The sequence below is a fragment of the Felis catus genome, chromosome C2, assembly GCF_018350175.1.
Source record: "Felis catus isolate Fca126 chromosome C2, F.catus_Fca126_mat1.0, whole genome shotgun sequence".
Classification (NCBI taxonomy): Eukaryota; Metazoa; Chordata; class Mammalia; order Carnivora; family Felidae; genus Felis; species Felis catus.
In genome coordinates, this window is record NC_058376.1 from 86,907,701 (window position 1) to 86,927,102 (window position 19,402).

General features: G+C 38.6%; 1 protein-coding gene across 16 annotated transcripts in view; it reads left to right on the top strand.

Annotated features, from left to right (window-relative positions):
* Window positions 1-19,402, top strand: part of PEX5L (peroxisomal biogenesis factor 5 like) — a 228,327-nt gene that overhangs the window by 143,038 nt on the left and 65,887 nt on the right. For 12 of the 16 annotated variants that reach the window (XM_019840081.3, XM_045037231.1, XM_011286056.4 and 9 more), the window contains 4 exons: window positions 1,017-1,211; window positions 4,726-4,849; window positions 5,756-5,852; window positions 16,558-16,653. In XM_019840081.3, coding sequence (XP_019695640.1) covers window positions 1,017-1,211; window positions 4,726-4,849; window positions 5,756-5,852; window positions 16,558-16,653 — 512 coding nt within the window. The remainder of the gene's footprint in view (window positions 1-1,016; window positions 1,212-4,725; window positions 4,850-5,755; window positions 5,853-16,557; window positions 16,654-19,402) is intronic. The other 4 variants (XM_045037234.1, XM_045037237.1, XM_045037232.1 and 1 more) reach the window with 1 other exon arrangement.

The following is a 19,402-nucleotide window of genomic DNA, read 5'->3' on the forward strand; positions in this document are numbered from 1 at the left end:
GTGGTACTAAAGAAACCCAGGTTGTGAGTTCAACTGAGGTCTGACCCACCTTGAGTGCAAGGGGGGAGCAGATGGAAGAATGTTGAGATATCCACAAAAATGCATTCCCTACCAGGAGGACCTGCTGGGAGATCAAAGAAAAGGAGTGGTTCAGTCTTGGTTGTAGACAGTGCCAGAAAGGGCTAACACAAGGATTTCTCTGTCACTTTGATGACTTTCCTAAACTAGCTGGGGGTAAAGTGATTCCAGGCCAGAAGTCAGCCTCTTCCGGTACTTGAGCTGGTAGAGAGGCAGGACTGGAGGGACCTTCCCTAATTGTAATTTTCCATTTCTCACAATGAGCTACTCAAACCCTGGTTACTTGCCGTGTAAGAGAGAGGAGGATGAAGAGTCACAAAGCTTGCCTTTTTAATTCTCATTTGCCTAGTTTGCATCTGAACAAATGATTATTTCTGTCTTCATTAGAGTATTTAATACAATGTAATCAACCTGCTGGGAAGTTAAAGTGTAGCCCTTCTATGCCTTGTTATGTTGAAATTTAAATTTGCATATTAAACAGCAAAGGCATGACATGTGTTCCTATTCATCAACTATGGATTGTAAGATACTTCTCTAGTGTGAGCCCAAACAGCAAGCCGTTCTCTGATTGAACTGCTTAATTAAATAAAAAGTGATTAATAGCATTCCTTTATATCCTATATGCTTTAGTAGTTTGAAGTTTAAACACAAAGACATTTAAAAAGTTTTCCAAATCTTCCTCATAACTGTTTTGCAAACTTTCATCCCTGGTAAAGCTGGTCTAAGTCCTATTTTGTGGGTTTGTACTGTGCCAAGTAAAGGAGAACACACAGCAAACTTTCCAGTCTAAACACAGACCATCTTTACAAATCAACAGTCATCTAACTTAATTTCATACTTCTGACCACAATATTCTTCTGCACCCAACTGAATCCTATTTTTAAAAATAACTTCAGAGCAGTGAGTGGGCTTATCTTAACCTCTTCCATCTTTGATAGTATTGACCACAGGCTTAGATCTCCTTGACCTGAGTGAACCCGTCTCTCAAACCCAAACCAAAGCCAAGAAGTTGGAGGCCTCATCGAAAACCTCATCCCTCAAGAAAAAGGCTGATGGATCTGAACTCATCAGTGCGGATGCTGAGCAGAGAGGCCAGCCTCTCCGAGGCCCAGAGACTTCATCCTTAGATTTAGGTAAGGTAATAGCATGTGTCGCCTGCTGCTTGCCCCTGCCTGAATACAAGGAAATTCCACAAATGACATTAAAACCATGGGAAAGGAGTAGAAAAGATTAATTCCATGTAGGAAATGGGCAGCACACACTTTTGTTCTTGGATTAAATAGCAGTTGGGGCATCCAATTTTGCATAACTGATGTGGATTCATTCATTTATTTATTCAACCCACATGTGTCGAATTCTTGATAGATGGCAGGTGCCATATGAGGCATTGGAGTTACAAGTAAGAATAACACATGAATCTTGCTCTCTAGGAGAATTTAGTCTAGATTGGGAGGTAGCCAGTTGAGAGAGAGAGAAAACAACTTTAACACAAGGTCCAGGAACAGCCAGCCAGAACATGTAACATGCATGGGGATGTATCTGATACAATAATAACAGCTACCATTTATTGATGGCTTATAATGTCCAGGACTATGCTTGCATGATTTACATGTATTAGCCCATTAATTCATCATAACTCTGAAATAAGTGAGGAACCAGATTTTCAAATTTAAATAATCTGCCCAAGATCTCAATATAAGAAAGAGCTAGAATTTGAGCCTAGTTCTGATTAACGTCAAAGCCCATCCTGTTTTCTACTGTACATCTTCCTGAAAAAGGAAAGCTTAACTCATCTCATGCAACCAGTCAAATTAAGGTCTGCTTTATCAGGAGAAAGAAAAACGACAAGTATTTCAGAACATGTCCCCTCTCCCCTGCCATGTCCCTCTCTGAGGCCTTTGTCTTTGGAGAAAAACTTTATAAGTATCTCCAGTACTTCCTCACTATCCATGTGTTCTAGGTTTAGTCAGTTGTACAAATGAATAAATGAAATTTACACACTTATTTAAGGATATATTAAGTTCATAACAATATAACACAATAAACTTAAAAATGAGACTTTTATGTCTCTGCTTTTAAGAAGATGTTCTGTGAAGAAGTCATAAAAATACCTAAAGAACTATGGAGGACATTGACTACCTCCTATCTTTCTATAAATTAAACCTATCTTTCTATAAATTAAAAAACTGGACCCCAAGGCTGTTTAAGTGATTTATTTACAGTCACACACTTATTAATGAAAATGAACCCAGCCAAGTTCTTTAACTGTAAGAATTAAACCACAGGGGAAAAAATTGTTCTAGCATTCTCTTGACTTTCTCCATTGCACCTTTACTTTCTCTTCCCATTATTAATTCACTCCTTTGATGAACTTAATCAGTTTATACAAAACCTGTGAAAAGTGTTCCACTTTCTTCTCACCTCCTTTTAACAGTGGGGCTCGGGGCGCCTGGGTGGCTCAGTCGGTTGGGCGTCCGACTTCGGCTCAAGTCATGATCTCACGGTTCGTGAGTTCGAGCCCCGCGTCGGGCTCTGTGCTGACAGCTCAGAGCCTGGAGCCTGTTTCAGATTCTGTGTCTCCCTCTCTCTCTGACCCTCCCCTGTTCATGCTCTGTCTCTCTCTGTCTCAAAAATAAATAAAAAATGTTAAAAAAAAAATTTTTTTAAAGTGATGCTTATCTCTTTAAACAGATTTTTTTCCATTTTTTTCATTTATTTCTTTTTTTTTAAATTTACATCCAAGTTAGCATATAGTGCAACAATGATTTCAGGAGTAGATTCCTTAATGCCCCTTACCCATTCAGCCCATCCCCCCTCCCACAACCTCTTCACCAACCCTCTGTTTGATCTCTATATTTAAGAGTCTCTTATGTTTTGTCCCCTTCCCTGTTTTTATATTATTTTTGCTTACCTTCCCTTAAATTCATCTGTTTTTTATCTTAAAGTCCTCATATGAGTGAAGTCATATATTTGTCTTTCTCTGACTAATTTCGCTTAGCATAATACCCTCCAGTTCCATCCACGGAGTTGCAAATGGCAAGATTTCATTCTTTTTGATTGCCGAGTAATACTCCATTGTATATATATACCACATCTTCCCGGATATTTGGGCTCCTTCCATACTTTGGCTATTGTTGATAGTGCTACTATAAACATGGGGGTGCATGTGCCCCTTCGAAACAGCACACCTATATCCCTTGGATAAATACCTAGTAGTGCAATTGCTGGGTGGTAGGGTAGTTCTATTTTTAATTTTTTGAGGAACCTCCATACTGTTTTCCAGAGTGGCTGCACCAGTTTGCATTCCCACCAGCAGTGAAAAAGAGATCCTCTTTCTCTGCATCCTCATCAACATCTGTTTTTCCTGAATTGTTAATGTTAGCCATTCTGACAGGTGTGAAGTGGTATCTCATTGTGGTTTCCATTTGTATTTTCCTGATGATGAGTCATGTTGAGCATTTTTTCATGTGTCTGTCAGCCATCTGGATGTCTTCGGAGAAGTGTCTATTCATGTCTTTGCCCATTTCTTCACTGGATTCTTTGTTTTTTGGGTGTTGAGTTTGATAAGTTCTTTATAGATTTTGGATATTACCCCTTGGTCTGATATGTCGTTTGCAAATATCTTCTCCCATTTCATCAGTTGCCTTTTAGTTTTGCTGATTGTTTCCTTCACTGTGCAGAAGCTTTTTATTTTGTTGAGGTCCCAATAGTTCACTTTTGCTTTTGTTTCCCTTGCTTCTGGAGATGTGTTGAGTAAGAAGTTGCTATGGCCATGGTCAAAGAAGTTTTTGCCTGCTTTCTCCTCTAGGATTTTGATGGCTTCCTGTCTTACATTTAGGTCTTTCATTCATTTTGAGTTTATTTTTGCATATGGTGTAAGAAAGTGGTCCAGGTTCATTTTTCTGCATGTCGCTGTCAAGTTTTCCCAGCACCATTTGCTGAAGAGATTGTCTTTACTCCATTGGATATTCTTTCCTGCTTTGTCAAAGATTAGTTAGCCATACGTTTGTGGGTCCATTTCTGGGTTCTGTATTCTGTTGCATTGATCTGAGTGTGTTTTTGTGCCAGTACCATTCTGTCTTGATGATTACAGGTTTGTAATACATCTTGAAGTTCAGGATTGTGTTGCCTCCAGCTTTGGTTTTCTTTTTTAAGATTGCTTTGGCTATTTGGGGTCTTTTCTGGTTCCATACAAATTTTAGGATTGTTTGTTCTAGCTCTGTGAAGAATGCTGGTGTTATTTTGATAGGGGTGGCATAAACAGAATTTCTTTTTATAAACATGCAGAAGTGTCTCAAAGTCACCTCTTTAGCTAGAGGCAGGTAGGATAGTACTCCATATGTTCATTCCATGGGGGTTCCATGGACTCATACACAGAATTCAGAATGCACACAGCTCTTGAAACAAATTCAAGTAAAAGAACTTGATTGTTTAACTATAAGTAAACCAATGTTTCTTAATGGGTCTCATTTTTATTTAGCTGCACATGTTTTAATTAATTTTCATGCAACCTTAAAACACTGGTCTTAGGTTTAGGAGCATCAGTTGAGTGAAGTTCACTTGTATAAAACTTCTTAATCTTGATCTCTCTTCTGTCTGTATCTCATATTCCACTGTCCTTTTACCCCTTTCCCATCTCCTTCATAGACATTCAAACACAACTGGAAAAATGGGATGATGTTAAGTTTCATGGAGATCGAAATAGCAAGGGGCATCCAATGGCAGAAAGAAAATCATGCTCTTCTAGAACTGGATCAAAGGAACTCTTATGGTAAGATATTGTAATATCAGAAAATAGCTATTGATGTGTCAACTGTTTGGGTATTTCTCCTATGTACTGAAATAGCCAATGAGTTAAATCAATCCAAATACTTGGTGCCATGTATAACCCCCTATGTTTCAATGTTAGTTATCATAGCTTCTAAAACTAAGAATTAAATCTGAATTGTCAAAAATTCAACCAATAATGACTTTGGTAGATTCATAACCAGTATTCAATATTTCTTTAATATTTGTTGATAATTTTCTGAATGTGTAACTGAGCCGATCAATAAAAATAGGTTTATGTATGTACGTACATATGTGTGCATATTCAATATATTATATGAATGGCAGTTAAATTAAATGTTTCTGGTTACACAGGTAACCTTTTCTGACCATCTTAATCATCATTGTCAGATAATACACTAATTAAGAACAATCTGTGGATGCTCATGAGAAAAATTGGCCACCTGAATTTTACCATGTTTTTAAGTCTTCCTGAAGGGCAACATGTTTCAGTCTCCTGTTGCCCCTTGCACATCTCCACTTATGGTGACATTTCAAATTCTGTGTAAAGATCAAATCACACCTGGGTCACTGTGAGACACTCCCCTCCCAAAATACTTTTAATAAAGCAGAACTGCTTGTAAGAAAAATGGGATTGTGTTTATTTACTTTTTGTACATAATTGAACTGAATTCTAAATCAATCAGATTTAGATTATGCCTAGCACACTGCAGCCACTTAAACTTCAAACGTGGTTGTGTAAAATTATATAAAAACTCTCTTTTTCATCAAAACTCTGATGAGAGCTTTGTTATCATGACTCTCAATGATCCAGATTAACTCAGTTTCTTGACTGTCTTCCTAGCTGAATTTGTTTCTTGATGTAATCTCCTTTTTTCATCCCCTCTAGGTCCTCAGAACACAGATCTCAACCAGAACTAAGTGGTGGGAAAAGCGCCCTGAACTCTGAGTCGGCTTCAGAATTGGAATTAGTGCCTCCAACACAGGTCACAAAGCTGATTCTTTAATCCACCCACCTTTTCTAATAGATAATTTATATCATAAATATTTTATTTAAATTTTCCAAAAAAAAAGTTTGAAGTATTTTTTTCTGTATTTCATATGCTTTCTCAGTAATCTGTCTCAAAGCTTGAGACAACTAATGATATATGTGTCTATTTGGCTGGAACATGTCTCAACGAATTCACTATATATTTAGCACTTTTTCTTTGTTCTACCATTTACTTTTCCATCGTTTTGCAATATAAAATCTCTTCTACTCCAGTATTAGCAAAATTTATAGAACAAAACACAAAAAAGAGGAACTTACCTATTGACTCTTCATTCACATGTATGCCCTGTGGACCAAGGTACTTACATATCGGGATCCTGACTGTCACATTAAAGTAAATTTCATGTTGAAGAATTAATAATTACAGTATTAGCAGTAATTATAATAGTAAGAGCTACCATTTGTGAATGCCCACTAAGTATTAGGAACTTTACTATGTGCTTTTAATATGTTACATCCAATACTCAAATAATCCTATGAATTGTTATTAGCCTCATTTTAAGGATGCTTTAAAGAGTCTTGGTAAAGTCAAAATCCTTTTTCTGAGACACCCAACTAGTCACTGATGGAAGTATGGTATGAACCGGATCTATCTGTCCACTACTTGACCCTCAACTCCAGTGTAACTGGCTTGTCTCTAACTAGTTCTCTCCTTTGGGTAAAACTACAGAGAAGGCCAAAGTCAGCCTCAATCTTTTCATTGGCACAAACACTCTCTAAGGATGCAGCCTTGATCTAAAACCACAAAGATCTCTTAAGAAATGTGTCCACATTCATGCATTCTGCAATCTAGTTGAAAGTAAGTGAGATGGAGTAAGCAAGAGAAATTTTCTTGAATTTACTAGATCAGACTAAGAGATACTGTGAGGTGAAGTAAAGGGATAATTATGATAATAGCAAATATTATTGATTGTTATGAGAAAGTCTTCTAATAATACATGTTAGCTCATTTGATCCTGACAAATGGCTATATGAGGTAAGTTTATTTATTACCCCTATTTCGTAGATGGGAAACTAAGACACAGTGAGATTAGGAAAATTGTCCATGCACCCAGAACTGGTAAGCGGCCTAGAGCAGGAGGACACGGATAAGAAATGTTGAGGCAATGGAAGGCCACTGGAAGCAACCACTAAGAGAACCGACTCCTGTTCCCATTTCTAACATTCACTGGAGAGGAGTGGGCATTACTGCTTCCAGGACTCTGCTGGAAAACAAGTCAGCTCACTTCCAGAACAAATAAACCTAGAAAGCTTAATGAATTGTAAATATAGCATAAAAATGTATTTTCATCTCTGTATTCATTCTAAATGTATTTTTTTAATTGATAACATTTATTAGAGAAACATTCTTATTAAGTGCATTAGAGATTTACATTCAGCTAAAGTAATTGGTACTGTTTCATAACCTGGAATCCTTGGAAAAATTTAATGTAGCAATGGAACATTTGTTTCTGTAGAGCGGGAGATTTGGCACAGGTGGGCTGTGTTCTACCCAACGCTGGAGGGGCAGAGGATCAACTGGGGCCCTCAGTTGCCGTGGAGACCCACAATGCATTTATCTTGTTATTCCAATGACTGCTCCTCTCCTGCTGGTTGTCTGATTTCATCCCACCACAGCATCCTTCCTCTTGCTCACTGGTGTGCCTTTAAGCAAACACAATGTGCTTTGGAAAATTTGTGTGGGATTCCCGATATTGTCCTCCAAAACATAATTTAAAATGCACCATGACAGTTCTGTCTAGATAAATTGTCATGAATCCTTTACAGGCTCACCAATTATATGTAAAGAATTTATCCCTTAATTTGCTTTTTTTGTGTGTTTGTGACGTTTATCCATTTTTGAGAGACAGAGCACAAGCAGGGGTGGGGCAGAGAGAGAGAGAGGGAGACACAGAATCTAAAGCAGGCTGCAGGCTCTGAGCTGTCAGCACAGAGCCCAAAACAGGGCTCGAACTCACAGTGAGATCATGACCTGAGCCGAAGCTGGATGCTCAAACGACTGAGCCACCCAGGTGCCCCCCCCCCTTAATTTGCTTTTTTAGAAACACTGCATGCTTTTCAAGATTTTTCTAAACTAGGAATATCATAATCTCCTAGTTTTAAGTCTACCATATGGTTAAATAAGGACAATTTCATGAATTGGGGAATTTAATCATCTGAAATACTAAATCACTCAAATAAAGCAGCAAGAGCATAGGCTGATTAACCTAATTGTAATAAAAGACAGGAAGGTGTTTTAACTGTTAGAAACATACTGCCCTTAAATATATGATCTTTCTAGGTAGATAAGATGATGAAGGTGATATAAAAATTCAACTTAAAACTGGCTTGCAGACTATTCAAATAAACGATTTCAGCTTACCAAAACTTATTTCTGCTCCACTATCACACAGATAGCTCATGAGAAAATCAAGGAAATGTTTTCTTCTCTCTCAAACCAACATAAATTATCTTAGGTTCAACAGGTAACAGGTGAGGAGCTATTTGCAAGCTTTATTTAAAAATCATATTTCAAGGGCGCCTGAGTGGCTTAGTTACGTGCCAACTTTGGCTCAGGTCATGATCTTGCAGTTGATAAGTTTGAGCCCCGCGTCAGGCTCTGCGCTGACAGCTGGGAGCCTGGAGCCCACTTCAGATTCTGTGTCTCCCTCTCTCTCTGCCCCTCCCCTTCTTGCACTCTCTTTCTCTCTCTCTCAAAAATAAATAAACATTTAAAAAATTTTTAATCATATTTCAAAAAAATTATATTTCAGAATCACAAAGAAAATGGAGAATTCTTATGTCAGCTCCTTTTCTTTTCAAAATGGAGAACAGGAAAAGCATAGTCTGGTCTCTTTCAAATAGTGTTTTGAATACACTAATCAGTGGCAGGAGATTATGATATATTATATAATCTCTATGTATTTAAGAATAAAGTTTCGGGGCATCAGGCTGGCTCAGTCAGTTAAGCGTCAGATTTGGCTCAGGTCACGATCTCGTGGTTTGTGGGTTCGAGCCCATGTCAGGTTCTGTGCTGATAGTTCAGAGCCTGGAGCCTGCTTTGGATTCTGTCTCCCTCTCTCTCTTCCCCTCCCCTGCTTATTCTCTCTCTCTCTCTCTCTCTCTCTCTCTCTCTCTCTCTCTCAAAGATAAATAAACATTAAAAATTAAAAAAAAAATAAAACAATAAAGTTTCTTGACACGCAACCATGTAATTAGTATTCCCTGAAGTTAATTGTTTAAAGAAATCATACAATCTGAAAAATTAGAAAACGCTTGAAATGTTGAGGCAAAACACAGGTAATGATGTAAAATTAGCTTTTTCTATAAGTGGGTTGAGATAGAGGTGGGGCAAAAGAAAATGAACCCAGCTTTTGCTGGAAAGTGACAGTTAAGCATTTCTTTGCCAAGTCTGGACACTGGAAGGATAGCTCCAAGACGGGTTCTTGCCAATTGAAGTTGGACTTAATGAGAAGCTGCAGGAACCAGGCTCTCCAGTACTTAGTCATAGTTATGCTGCTCTCTGATTTTGCTGACCTCCACATAGAAAATGCTTCCTTCCATATAATCATAATTCCATCAAGTTGGCAGTATCCCAAACCAGAACAATTGCAACTTTTAAAAAAAAAATTTTTTGACATTTATTTATCTTTGAGAGACAGAGACAGAGACAGAACGTGAGAGGGGTAGGGGCAGAGAGAGAGGGAGACACAGAATCTGAAGCAGGCTCCAGGCTCAGAGCTGTCAGCACAGAGCCCTACGTGGGGCTTGAACTCACAAGCTGTGAGATCATGACCTGAGCTGAAGTGAGACGCTCAACCCACTGAGCCACCCAGGCACCCCTGAACAATTGTAACTTTAAGATACAAGTGCAGATATGTTTTCTAAATTCTTAAAGGAGCAATACAAACAGAAATGCATTCTTAATAGCTGTCCTATTACACACCTCATGTGTATAAATGAAATATTTCAAACATATTATTTGAAATTCTTGCAATAATCTTGGAAATTAATATCCCCATTTCTCACATGAGAAATTCACCTTGAAGAGAAGTAGCAAAGGGAAGAAGAGCCAGCCTTCAAATCACCCATCAGCTTCTAAAGCCCTGTTCCTACCCACAAGCCACCTCGTATCAACTACACCAAGCTTATTCACCCGAGAGAACTCACAAACCATCTATTTCCCTTCTCATTGCAGTCCCTGATTATTACTTACATTTCTAGGATTAAGATGAGTTAAGGGATTTTAAAGAATATCACTTTCTTCCAGAAGCTTTGTAAGATAAATTAGGATTGCCATCGGATCTGAGGCCGTGCACAATTTTGTGCCTCCCTCCCAAATTCATTCTGAACCTCCACTCTCTGCAATACTAATAGTTTGCATTTAAGCCCATTTCAGTTCAGCAAATGTGATTGAATGTCAACCCTCCAAAAGCTACAAGTAAGGCAGTGAAAAAATTAGAAAAAGGAGTTCAATTATAAGAAGTATCAAGACCTTATGTCTATTAGAAACAATTAGATGGTACGCTATGTAGTTTTGCTTGTTGGAAGACAGTGCAGGATCCACATCAACATCCCTTTTTCCCTCTTGACAGCACACCAATGAGGTGTGAGTGAGCTACCAATGAGGAAGGAAGCAAAGATAGAAGGAAGGAGCAAAGAAAAGGCAGAAGGGCAAGAACAGCCGGAAGGCAAGAAGGAAGGAAAGAAATATGGAAGATCACTTTCAGCATAGTAGGAAATCTGCACATAGTAGGGACTCAACAAATACTTGCTGAAGTGGAAAAATAAGAGAATACTAACAGAGGAGAAACAACTCTTGTCAAATTTAACAATTCGAAAGTAGTGGCTAATTATTGTTTAACTAAAGAGCAGATCAAAATAAAAATAACATAACAAAATTTTATTCTTTTATCATTTTGGAAGCTAGTTTCAAAAATAATTTTTAGTTACTCATGATAACAGACTATCCCTCTCTTTTCAAAATCAGCACTGATTTGCTTCAATGTTCTACAACATAGAATTTCATAATGGTATGGAGATGGGAACCATATGTGCCCGCCTTGCACAAAGCTCTAGAAATTTGCTCTGACACATAAGGTACGACTTTTTTGTGTGTACCTTCAACAATAAATATCTGTTGACTGATCAAGAAAAAAACTGTGATCATCTCAATGAGGCAAGAGTTTATCTGTTCTGTGTAAGGAACCAATTAGTCTCAGGGCACCTGTGTGGCTCAGTCAGTTAAGCGTCCAACTCTTAATTTTAACTCAAGTTATGATCACACAGTTTGTGAGTTTGAGCCCCATGTTGGGCTCTGTACTGATACTGTGGAGCCTACTTGGGATTCTCTGTCTCCCTCTCTCTGTGCCCCTCCCCTACTCACATGTGTGTGTGTGTGTGTGCACATGCTCCCTCTCTCTCAAAATAAATCAATTAATTAAAAAGAATCTAACTAGTCTCTATTAACCACTAAACAAAAGTGCTCTGGATACAGATAATTTTTTAATGAATTTCTAAAGTCACACCTGACAAGCACTAACCAGAAAGGTGATAACAAAAGCCAAGTTTTATAGCACTATGTACTGAGCATTTTGTGTGTACATTTACATGAGTTATTGTACTTAATTCTTGTATGGACTCTATAAGTGAATATACATTTTGCAGGTGAGAATACTGAGGATTATAGAGATTAAGTAATTTGTCCAAGGTCACCAGTTACTATTAAATCCAACCAGGATTTGGCCCCAGGCAGTCTGACTCCAAAGATTATGCTTTTAAATACTGTGTTATGCTGTTACCCAAAGTCTGCTAGTTGTTATAAGATATTTTTCCTTTCTACAGTTAAGCAGCTCCCATTCCCCATCAATCTCTTTTGAAAAGATACTGAGATTTTTAAAACTGTGTTTTGCTAGGAAATCTCTAGCAGTAATGTAAAGGCAATTGTATAAGGAGTTACGAAAGACTGACATAGAGGTTAGCCAACGGTTATTATGCTAGGACAACCACAGCTACAAATACAGTAATTTTCAAATCATAATTTTGAATAAAGAGAATAAAACAATATTCTTAAGGAGTTTTTTAATTCTTCTTATCCTTCACCCAGTGCTTATCATTCAGAACAAACAGCAGCTGGGAGAAAAAAAACAAATCCTTTTTCTTTAGAGAGTGTAATACCTTAAAATCCAATTAGCTTAAACCAATTAAAATACTATTTTTAAAGCCAAGGCACTTCCAGGAGGTTGTTGTAACTGTGGAGCATTTTTCAAAATCATGCGATGATGCAAAGTAATGCCGACATCAGAGTATATTTGTAAACTCCGGAGTTCCACTTGCCTACACGGAATGTCAGCATCTGATCAGAAGTTCTCATCGTGGGGCCCTACATCAGCAGTATCAGCATCACCTGGGAACTTGTTAGAAATGCAGATTCTGGCCCCCACTCCCACACCTACACGTACTGAAGCAGAAACCCTGGTTGTGGGGCCCAGCAATCTGTGTCTGGACAAGACTTCCAAATGATTCTGATGCCCACTCAAGCTTGAGAACTACTAATATAGCCACTGTGATACCAAAACAGCCACAACTCAAATTTATGGCTATCATTGTTTTGCTGACCATTCCTCTAGTCAAGTACTAAACAATATCTGCAGCTTACCAGCATTGCTTATGTTTTCCCAGACGACAGTTTTTTGCCTGTAAAGAAATTAGATTAAAAAAAAAAAAAAGTCTTGGTTGAAAGAAAGGCTGATCTTTAGGTGTTAGAATCCGTATTTCACTGTCAATCCTAAACTAGCATGTCTGGGGGCTGAAAAGTTTCAGAACCTTTTTAGTTGCATATTACTCTTGGCTTGAAAAATGCCTTTGTTTGCAGTGTTTTTCTATATTTTATAACATTTAGCTTAGCTTCCTTGGACAAAATAAATGGCTTTAAAATGTGAGGTAGACAATAACTTGTCTTAGTAATGACTTAAGGCCTTTCTAACTGGGTGGAAAATAGCACTTACCTAAATAGTAACTGTACTACTGAAATAAAATTTCATTTGCACAGTAGGATTCTGTTTACACTTGCTGTTCTAAGCGGCAAAGAGAACATGAACTGTAAGTCTAGAATGCTGAGAGAGAGATTTTGCCTCTTCTTCCTGATATATGGTGCCCTTTGCGTCCTGTGATTCATAATCCACTTGGGTCGTGAAACATTGATGAAGGGAAGCCAGTGACAGTAATGGAGTTCTGTTAGGTCAGGCTTCACAGGCAAGACAGATCATATTTCGCTGGTAAAAAGTGCCTCTAATAAAAGGAGATGCCTTGGGACAAAAATATTAGTGCTTTCTCTTTCTTCTCATGCCATTCATGGGTCATTTATGACATTATTATATAAATACACAGCTTATTTCTCACCATGTGTCCACATTTTTAAAATTTATTTATTTATTTCATTAATGAGGGAACCAGCAGGAAGACAAAAGAGTTAGTTCCAAAGTAAAGGAACAGAGATGGTTGGGAAAGAAATGCCAGAAAAAGATTTCCAAGTTTGATACAAGATTGGTTAACTTTCTACAAGACAATAAGATCATATCATCTTTGGTGTTAACTTTGTTACCAGGCTATACCATCCTAACGACTTACCAGTTTTAAAAATTTGCAAACCATCTGCACCTTTATATTTGTAAAGTGACCGAAATGTATTGTGACCCAAGAGTGTCAGATAAGGGTGGTAGCGGGATGAACAGCCGTCCCCAAAAGATCTGTGTCTGCATCCTAATCTCTGGAACCTGTGGTAGTCAATCCCACTTATGTTTTTGGAGCTCTCTCCCCCCAGCCCCGCCTCAATTATCTGGGTTGAGAGAAAGTAGTAGCTTTCACAAGGCCCAGAGAACAAGAGAAGGTGCTTGTTCATGGTGGTCATTGAGCCTGGCCCACCTGAGAATGAGGCACTGATCCCCATGCAGACTTGGATGTGTCCTCATCGCCCTCCCTCTTCTGACCACACACACTATTCCAGAGGCCTTACCTCTGTGTTGCTAACAGGCCTAGCTCTTTACTAGGTGTTCCACTAAGGCACCCTGCAGTCATTCCCCTTCCCCAGAATCAGGGCACAGGGCCTTGCTAACACAGACCTCTGCCACTCCAGGCACAGAACCAAAAAATAAGTCCCCTCTCAATTTCCTACAAGTTCTCCTTAGCCTCTTGGATTTACCAAGAAACCTTAACTGAGAACACATAGTGTTCTGGGAGTAGGGAAGAGAAATACCTTTAAGTAATTCATTCACATATTCTCCAACAGCGTATCTTCAACAAGTATTTACTGACTGCTTATGGAGCAGCTACTGTTTGTAGGAGATACCAGGGACACAGCAGTGAATATATCGAGGAGAAAACATGAATTAAGGTTCCAATAAATTAACCTTCCTTGTTCATTAGTGCGAAACACAGTCTAAGACTGTTATTTATGCATAACAATTTACTTGTGCATAACAATTACATCATTATTGTTTTCAGCCCACTATATTCTTGAGGACTTCTTGGTTGATTCCCTCAACCGTGCATGAACCTCTGAGAGAGTTTTCTGTATTTTGCATCTTTCCAAAATGGCCACTTGAGCACAGCCTCCTGTGAGAGGCAGTATAGTGCAGTAGTTATGAACATGGCTCAGAGCATCAGCCCTACCACTTACTAGCTGTGTGATGTTGGGCAAGTTAATTCACTTTCTGTGCTTCAATTTCATTGAGTTGGTGATAATACCTACTTCACAGGTTATTGAAAAGACAAAGTGAGTTATAGTATCTAAAGGACTTGAGGCAGCATCTGGCATGTAGTGAGCTCTGGTATTACAACTGTGTGATAATAAGGGGGTAGGGGTCCTCTTGAGAACCAGCAATGATGGAGAAAAAACTGAGAAGCAGCTGAGCTATATAGATGGTAAGTGCTCAGTGAAGGGCAACGTTTTGCTGTGGAACAATGGTTTTCATACATGACTGCTTTTCAAAATCACCAAAAGAGCTCTTAAACATTTAGTGCCCAGACCCTACCCCCAGAAATTCTTTAACTGGTCTAGGGTGGGGCCCAGGCCTGTTCAAGTAACTCCCATAGAAGCCAAGGTTGAGCATCTCTAAAGAAGAGTAATCAAACACCTGGGTAAAAGGCAATAAAAGGGTGTAGAGAGCTTCATTCCACAAGCATCCCTCTTCCTGTTCCCCAAGGTCTAGCTGCTTTATCAGGACAGTCCCTCATCCTGCAGTCTGTAGGCATCTTTAGGGTATACATCACTTGTCAGGCCCTAGGCTGGGTACAGGGGAGAACAGAAGTTCGCAGACAAAATCCTACCCTCATGGATCACACAGTGTAGCAGAAAGACAAGAAAATAAGCAATTACATGGAGAAAAAAAATCACACCCTGAGTTCTCGTGGGGAAAGGCCTGAACAAACCACAGTATATACTTTACTAGGAAATCCCTGGGAAAGAATAGAGTGGATCTATAAATACTAAATATGGACACTCTCCAAGATATATTGTTGAATGAAGAAAAGTAAGCTACAGAATAGCATACCCTTGATGTCGCCAAAATTTTTGTAACACGTTACTGTCTAGGGTACATAAATATATATGCAGCCAACAAGAAGTTCTAGAGGTACACCTCTTATTTTCCATGATTCTGAAAACATTAATTTTTTTCAAAAAGAATGTATTTAGTTTTTGTGAAATTAAAAATTAGCAACATTTAGGGGCGCCTGGGTGGCTCAGTCGTTTGGGCGTCCGACTTTGGCTCAGGTCACGATCTCATGGTCCGTGAGTTCGAGCCCCGCGTCGGGCTCTGGGCTGATGGCTCAGAGCCTGGAGCCTGCTTCCGATTCTGTGTCTCCCTCTCTCTCTGCCCCTCCCCCGTTCATGCTCTGTCTCTCTCTGTCCCAAAAATAAATAAACGTTAATTTTTTTTTTTTTAATTAGCAACATTTTAAAAATTCCAGCAGATCTTTGTGGGGCTGGAGGCTGGTCTTCTGAATATTTGCATTTAGCTAAGTGAAGATGTCTTTCACAATGTCTGTTAATTGTGACAAACTTGTTGACATTAACAAACATGATCTTATCTAAGTGACTACCACTTAACAGAGCAATGTCCTGAGGATATTGGGCATGAGGCAGATGTGTGCCAATAGAGGGAAGGCAAAGGAAAGAGAATTCACCATGAGGATCTGCTGTGTATGTAAGGAAAAAGGTCTAGCAGCACCTTCCATCTCTGCAGCTTAGTTTTACCCGAAGCTAGTCCTAACTGGAAGCCTGAATATCAGTTTTTAGGTCTAGGCTTCTAATGGAGATTCTCCATCTTAGCTGCATATTAGAATCCTATTGGAAGGCTACTAAAATATCAATGCCTAGAACCATGACCAATGAAAGTAAGATCTTTGGGAGGCTGGGCCTGGGCTTTGGTTTTAACATGACCAGGGCTAAGACCCACTCTTAGAAGAATCATGCATGCAGGCTCATACACATTTTGGTACCATCCCAGTTTGGGTAACATCATGCTTGCAAAGTACTCCAAAAATAGCATCCTTTGCAGATGCTTCTTAAACTGTAGGGAAATATGAGAAAAGGAAAAATATTTGTACTTTTGTATTCAGTAATTCTAGTAGTATAACACCATGCATTTGGTTTATTTCAGGCTCGATTGACCAAAGAACAGCGCTGGGGAAGTGCATTACTTTCCAGAAACCACTCCTTGGAAGAAGAATTTGAAAGGGCAAAAGCAGCAGTGGAGGTAACTTTCTTTTTAAATTATTTTTCTGTTTCATGTTGCTGGGAGTGGAATTCAAAAACTCAGACTTCAGCAGGATACATATGAAATGAGTCTTACTTTAATGACACGAAGTAACCATGATAATGATTATTAGAATAAGATCTGTTACCAGAGAACTTCTGACTTGGATGACTAATAAATGCTAATTCCTGTGCCAATTCTGTGATAGCTTAACAATCTGTCTGAAGTCCTGGGTCAGAAAGATCTCTGAGCCTCATCTGTGTTCCATGATGAACCTATGTAATGAATTTGCTATGCCTCTGTGAGGCCAAGTTTCATGCTTGATATTTCTGTCTCTCTAGCATCCAGCACAATGTCTGAAAGGCAGAGAAATTCATGTTCCTCCTGAAATATACATTTTTCTAACTGAGTGAGGTAAAAAGCAAGGCGTACGTATTCTATGAGATATTCTAGCCAGTGGATATCCCATCTTGACTCGAGTCATAAATTTTTACTATTAAGGTTGTCCAAAACAATGGCAATGTTGATAAATCAAATGAAATGCTTCATTTGAATATTTATTTCTTTTTTAAAATTGTTCTAGGGGCGCCTGGGTGGCGCAGTCAGTTGAGCGTTCGACTTCAGCCAGGTCACGATCTCGCAGTCCGTGAGTTCGAGCCCCGCGTCGGGCTCTGGGCTGATGGCTCGGAGCCTGGAGCCTGTTTCCGATTCTGTGTCTCCCTCTCTCTCTGCCCCTCCCCCGTTCATGCTCTGTCTCTCTCTGTCCCAAAAATAAATAAAAAACGTTGAAAAAAAAATTTTTTTTTAAATAAAATTGTTCTAATGTTTATTTATTTTTGAGGCAGAGAGCAAACAGAGGAGGGGCAGAGAGAGAGGAAGACACAGAATCTGAAGCAGGGTCTAGGATCTGAGCTGTCAGCACAGAGCCTGACGCGGGGCTTAGACTCAGAAAACGTGACAGCATGACCTGAGCTGAAGTTGGACGCTTAACCAACTGAACCACCCAGGCACCCCCCTTTTTTTTTTAGCCTCCTAATAAGAAAAGCATAAACAGAAAGAGGAAGAAAGGGGGAAAGAAGGAAGAGAAGCCCCCAAAGAAGCAACCTTTGCTGTCTTTTTATCAATTTCCTCCCTGGTTGGAATCACAAAGAGTACATTACAGACACCATCTATGATACTCATCAAAGCTTTGCTAGATTGCTATGTAAGAGTGGAGCTTTTCACCAAACTCAAGTATGAATTTTTTAGGATCTCTATTTCCATCAATGATTTGAAATCTTGAAAATTTAAAGTATTCCTGTGATATGGTTCATTTATGTGGCTATCTTACCACTAGGATTTGGATGAAATTATTATACTATGAGCAGTCTCCATACTTGAAGTGCAATTAAATCATATTTGCAGTTTCATATTGAAAGGTTTTATAGTCTAGGAAATAATTCTAGCCATAATTTAATATCATCATTCATCAATCCAATAAGAACAACTTTATCTCATCACAATACAATTCACCAAATTTCTTCTTTTAATTTTATCCCTTTTTAGTTTAAAAAAAGTTAATGCATTAGTGTTCTTGAATGTGATCAATTGATATATTTGACTGAGACCAGCTGAGTGCAATCAAATTGTTCAACTCATGGAGCCTATAACTCAATTTATCTTAAATGTAGATTTTTCCAGACTTAAGAGCTAATTTAAATTCATCTTTTGAATTCCTACTATGTGTAGCACACTGAATTATCACCAAAAAGATGATTTAGAACCATAGAATCTTGGGTCAGTAAAGACATTAGAATTTATCTGGTCCCATTTATAATGAGAAACACAATGGGTTCAACTCAAAAGACCTAATTACAAAATAGCATATCAATAAGGAAAAATTATTCATTTATCCATCTGTGTGTATGTGTACATATATTCATAAAATCATTTCACCTTAGTTTTGGGGAGGCCTTAGTAGTTATCTATCCCAACCAGGCACATAGAACAAAATTCGTTTCTTTTCAAACATACTTAACAAATTATTTATTCAAACATACCCTGTTTCTATTTGAATACTTCAAATTAGGGGCAATTTCTTTTCTAGAAAATCTGTTTCTATTTTGGATAGTACTAACCATTAAAAAGCTCTTCCATGTATTATGCTGAGATTGGCCTACCAGCAACTTCCATTTCTCTTTCGTCTTGGCTTTGCTCTCTGGAACAAGGCAGAATTAGTTTAATCCCTTCTCTACATGATGTCCACCTGACCCCACAAAGCCTTCTCTTGGCTTCTCCTTGTCTCTCCTGGGAATTGAGAAACTGATGTGTTATTCCAACTTATCACTAATAGCTAAATGACAACATACATTTCATCAACCAATATGGGCTTCAGTTTCCACACTTCTATGGTCCTTTCCAGTTTAGAATCCTTGGAGGCTGTAAGTCACTTCAAGCAGTTATTCATTCACCAAACACTGACTGTCTGCATGTGCTAACTTCTGAACTAGGTATTAGATATAAAGAAATGAGCCAACCCAGCCTAGCTGTCTAACAGCATGGACCAGAGGACCAACTTGGACAAATCACTTGCTCCGTCAACTTTAGTTTCCTCATCTGTGAGATGAGGGGCTTGGATTTCTAATATACTAAAATCCTATGAGTTTATGGCTTCAAGGGAAATGAATTTGTAAGTAAAGAATTCCCAGCAAATCAGAAAATTGTAAGCAGATTGCCTCATCTGGAAGCCTGGAACTGAGAAGCTTTCTTA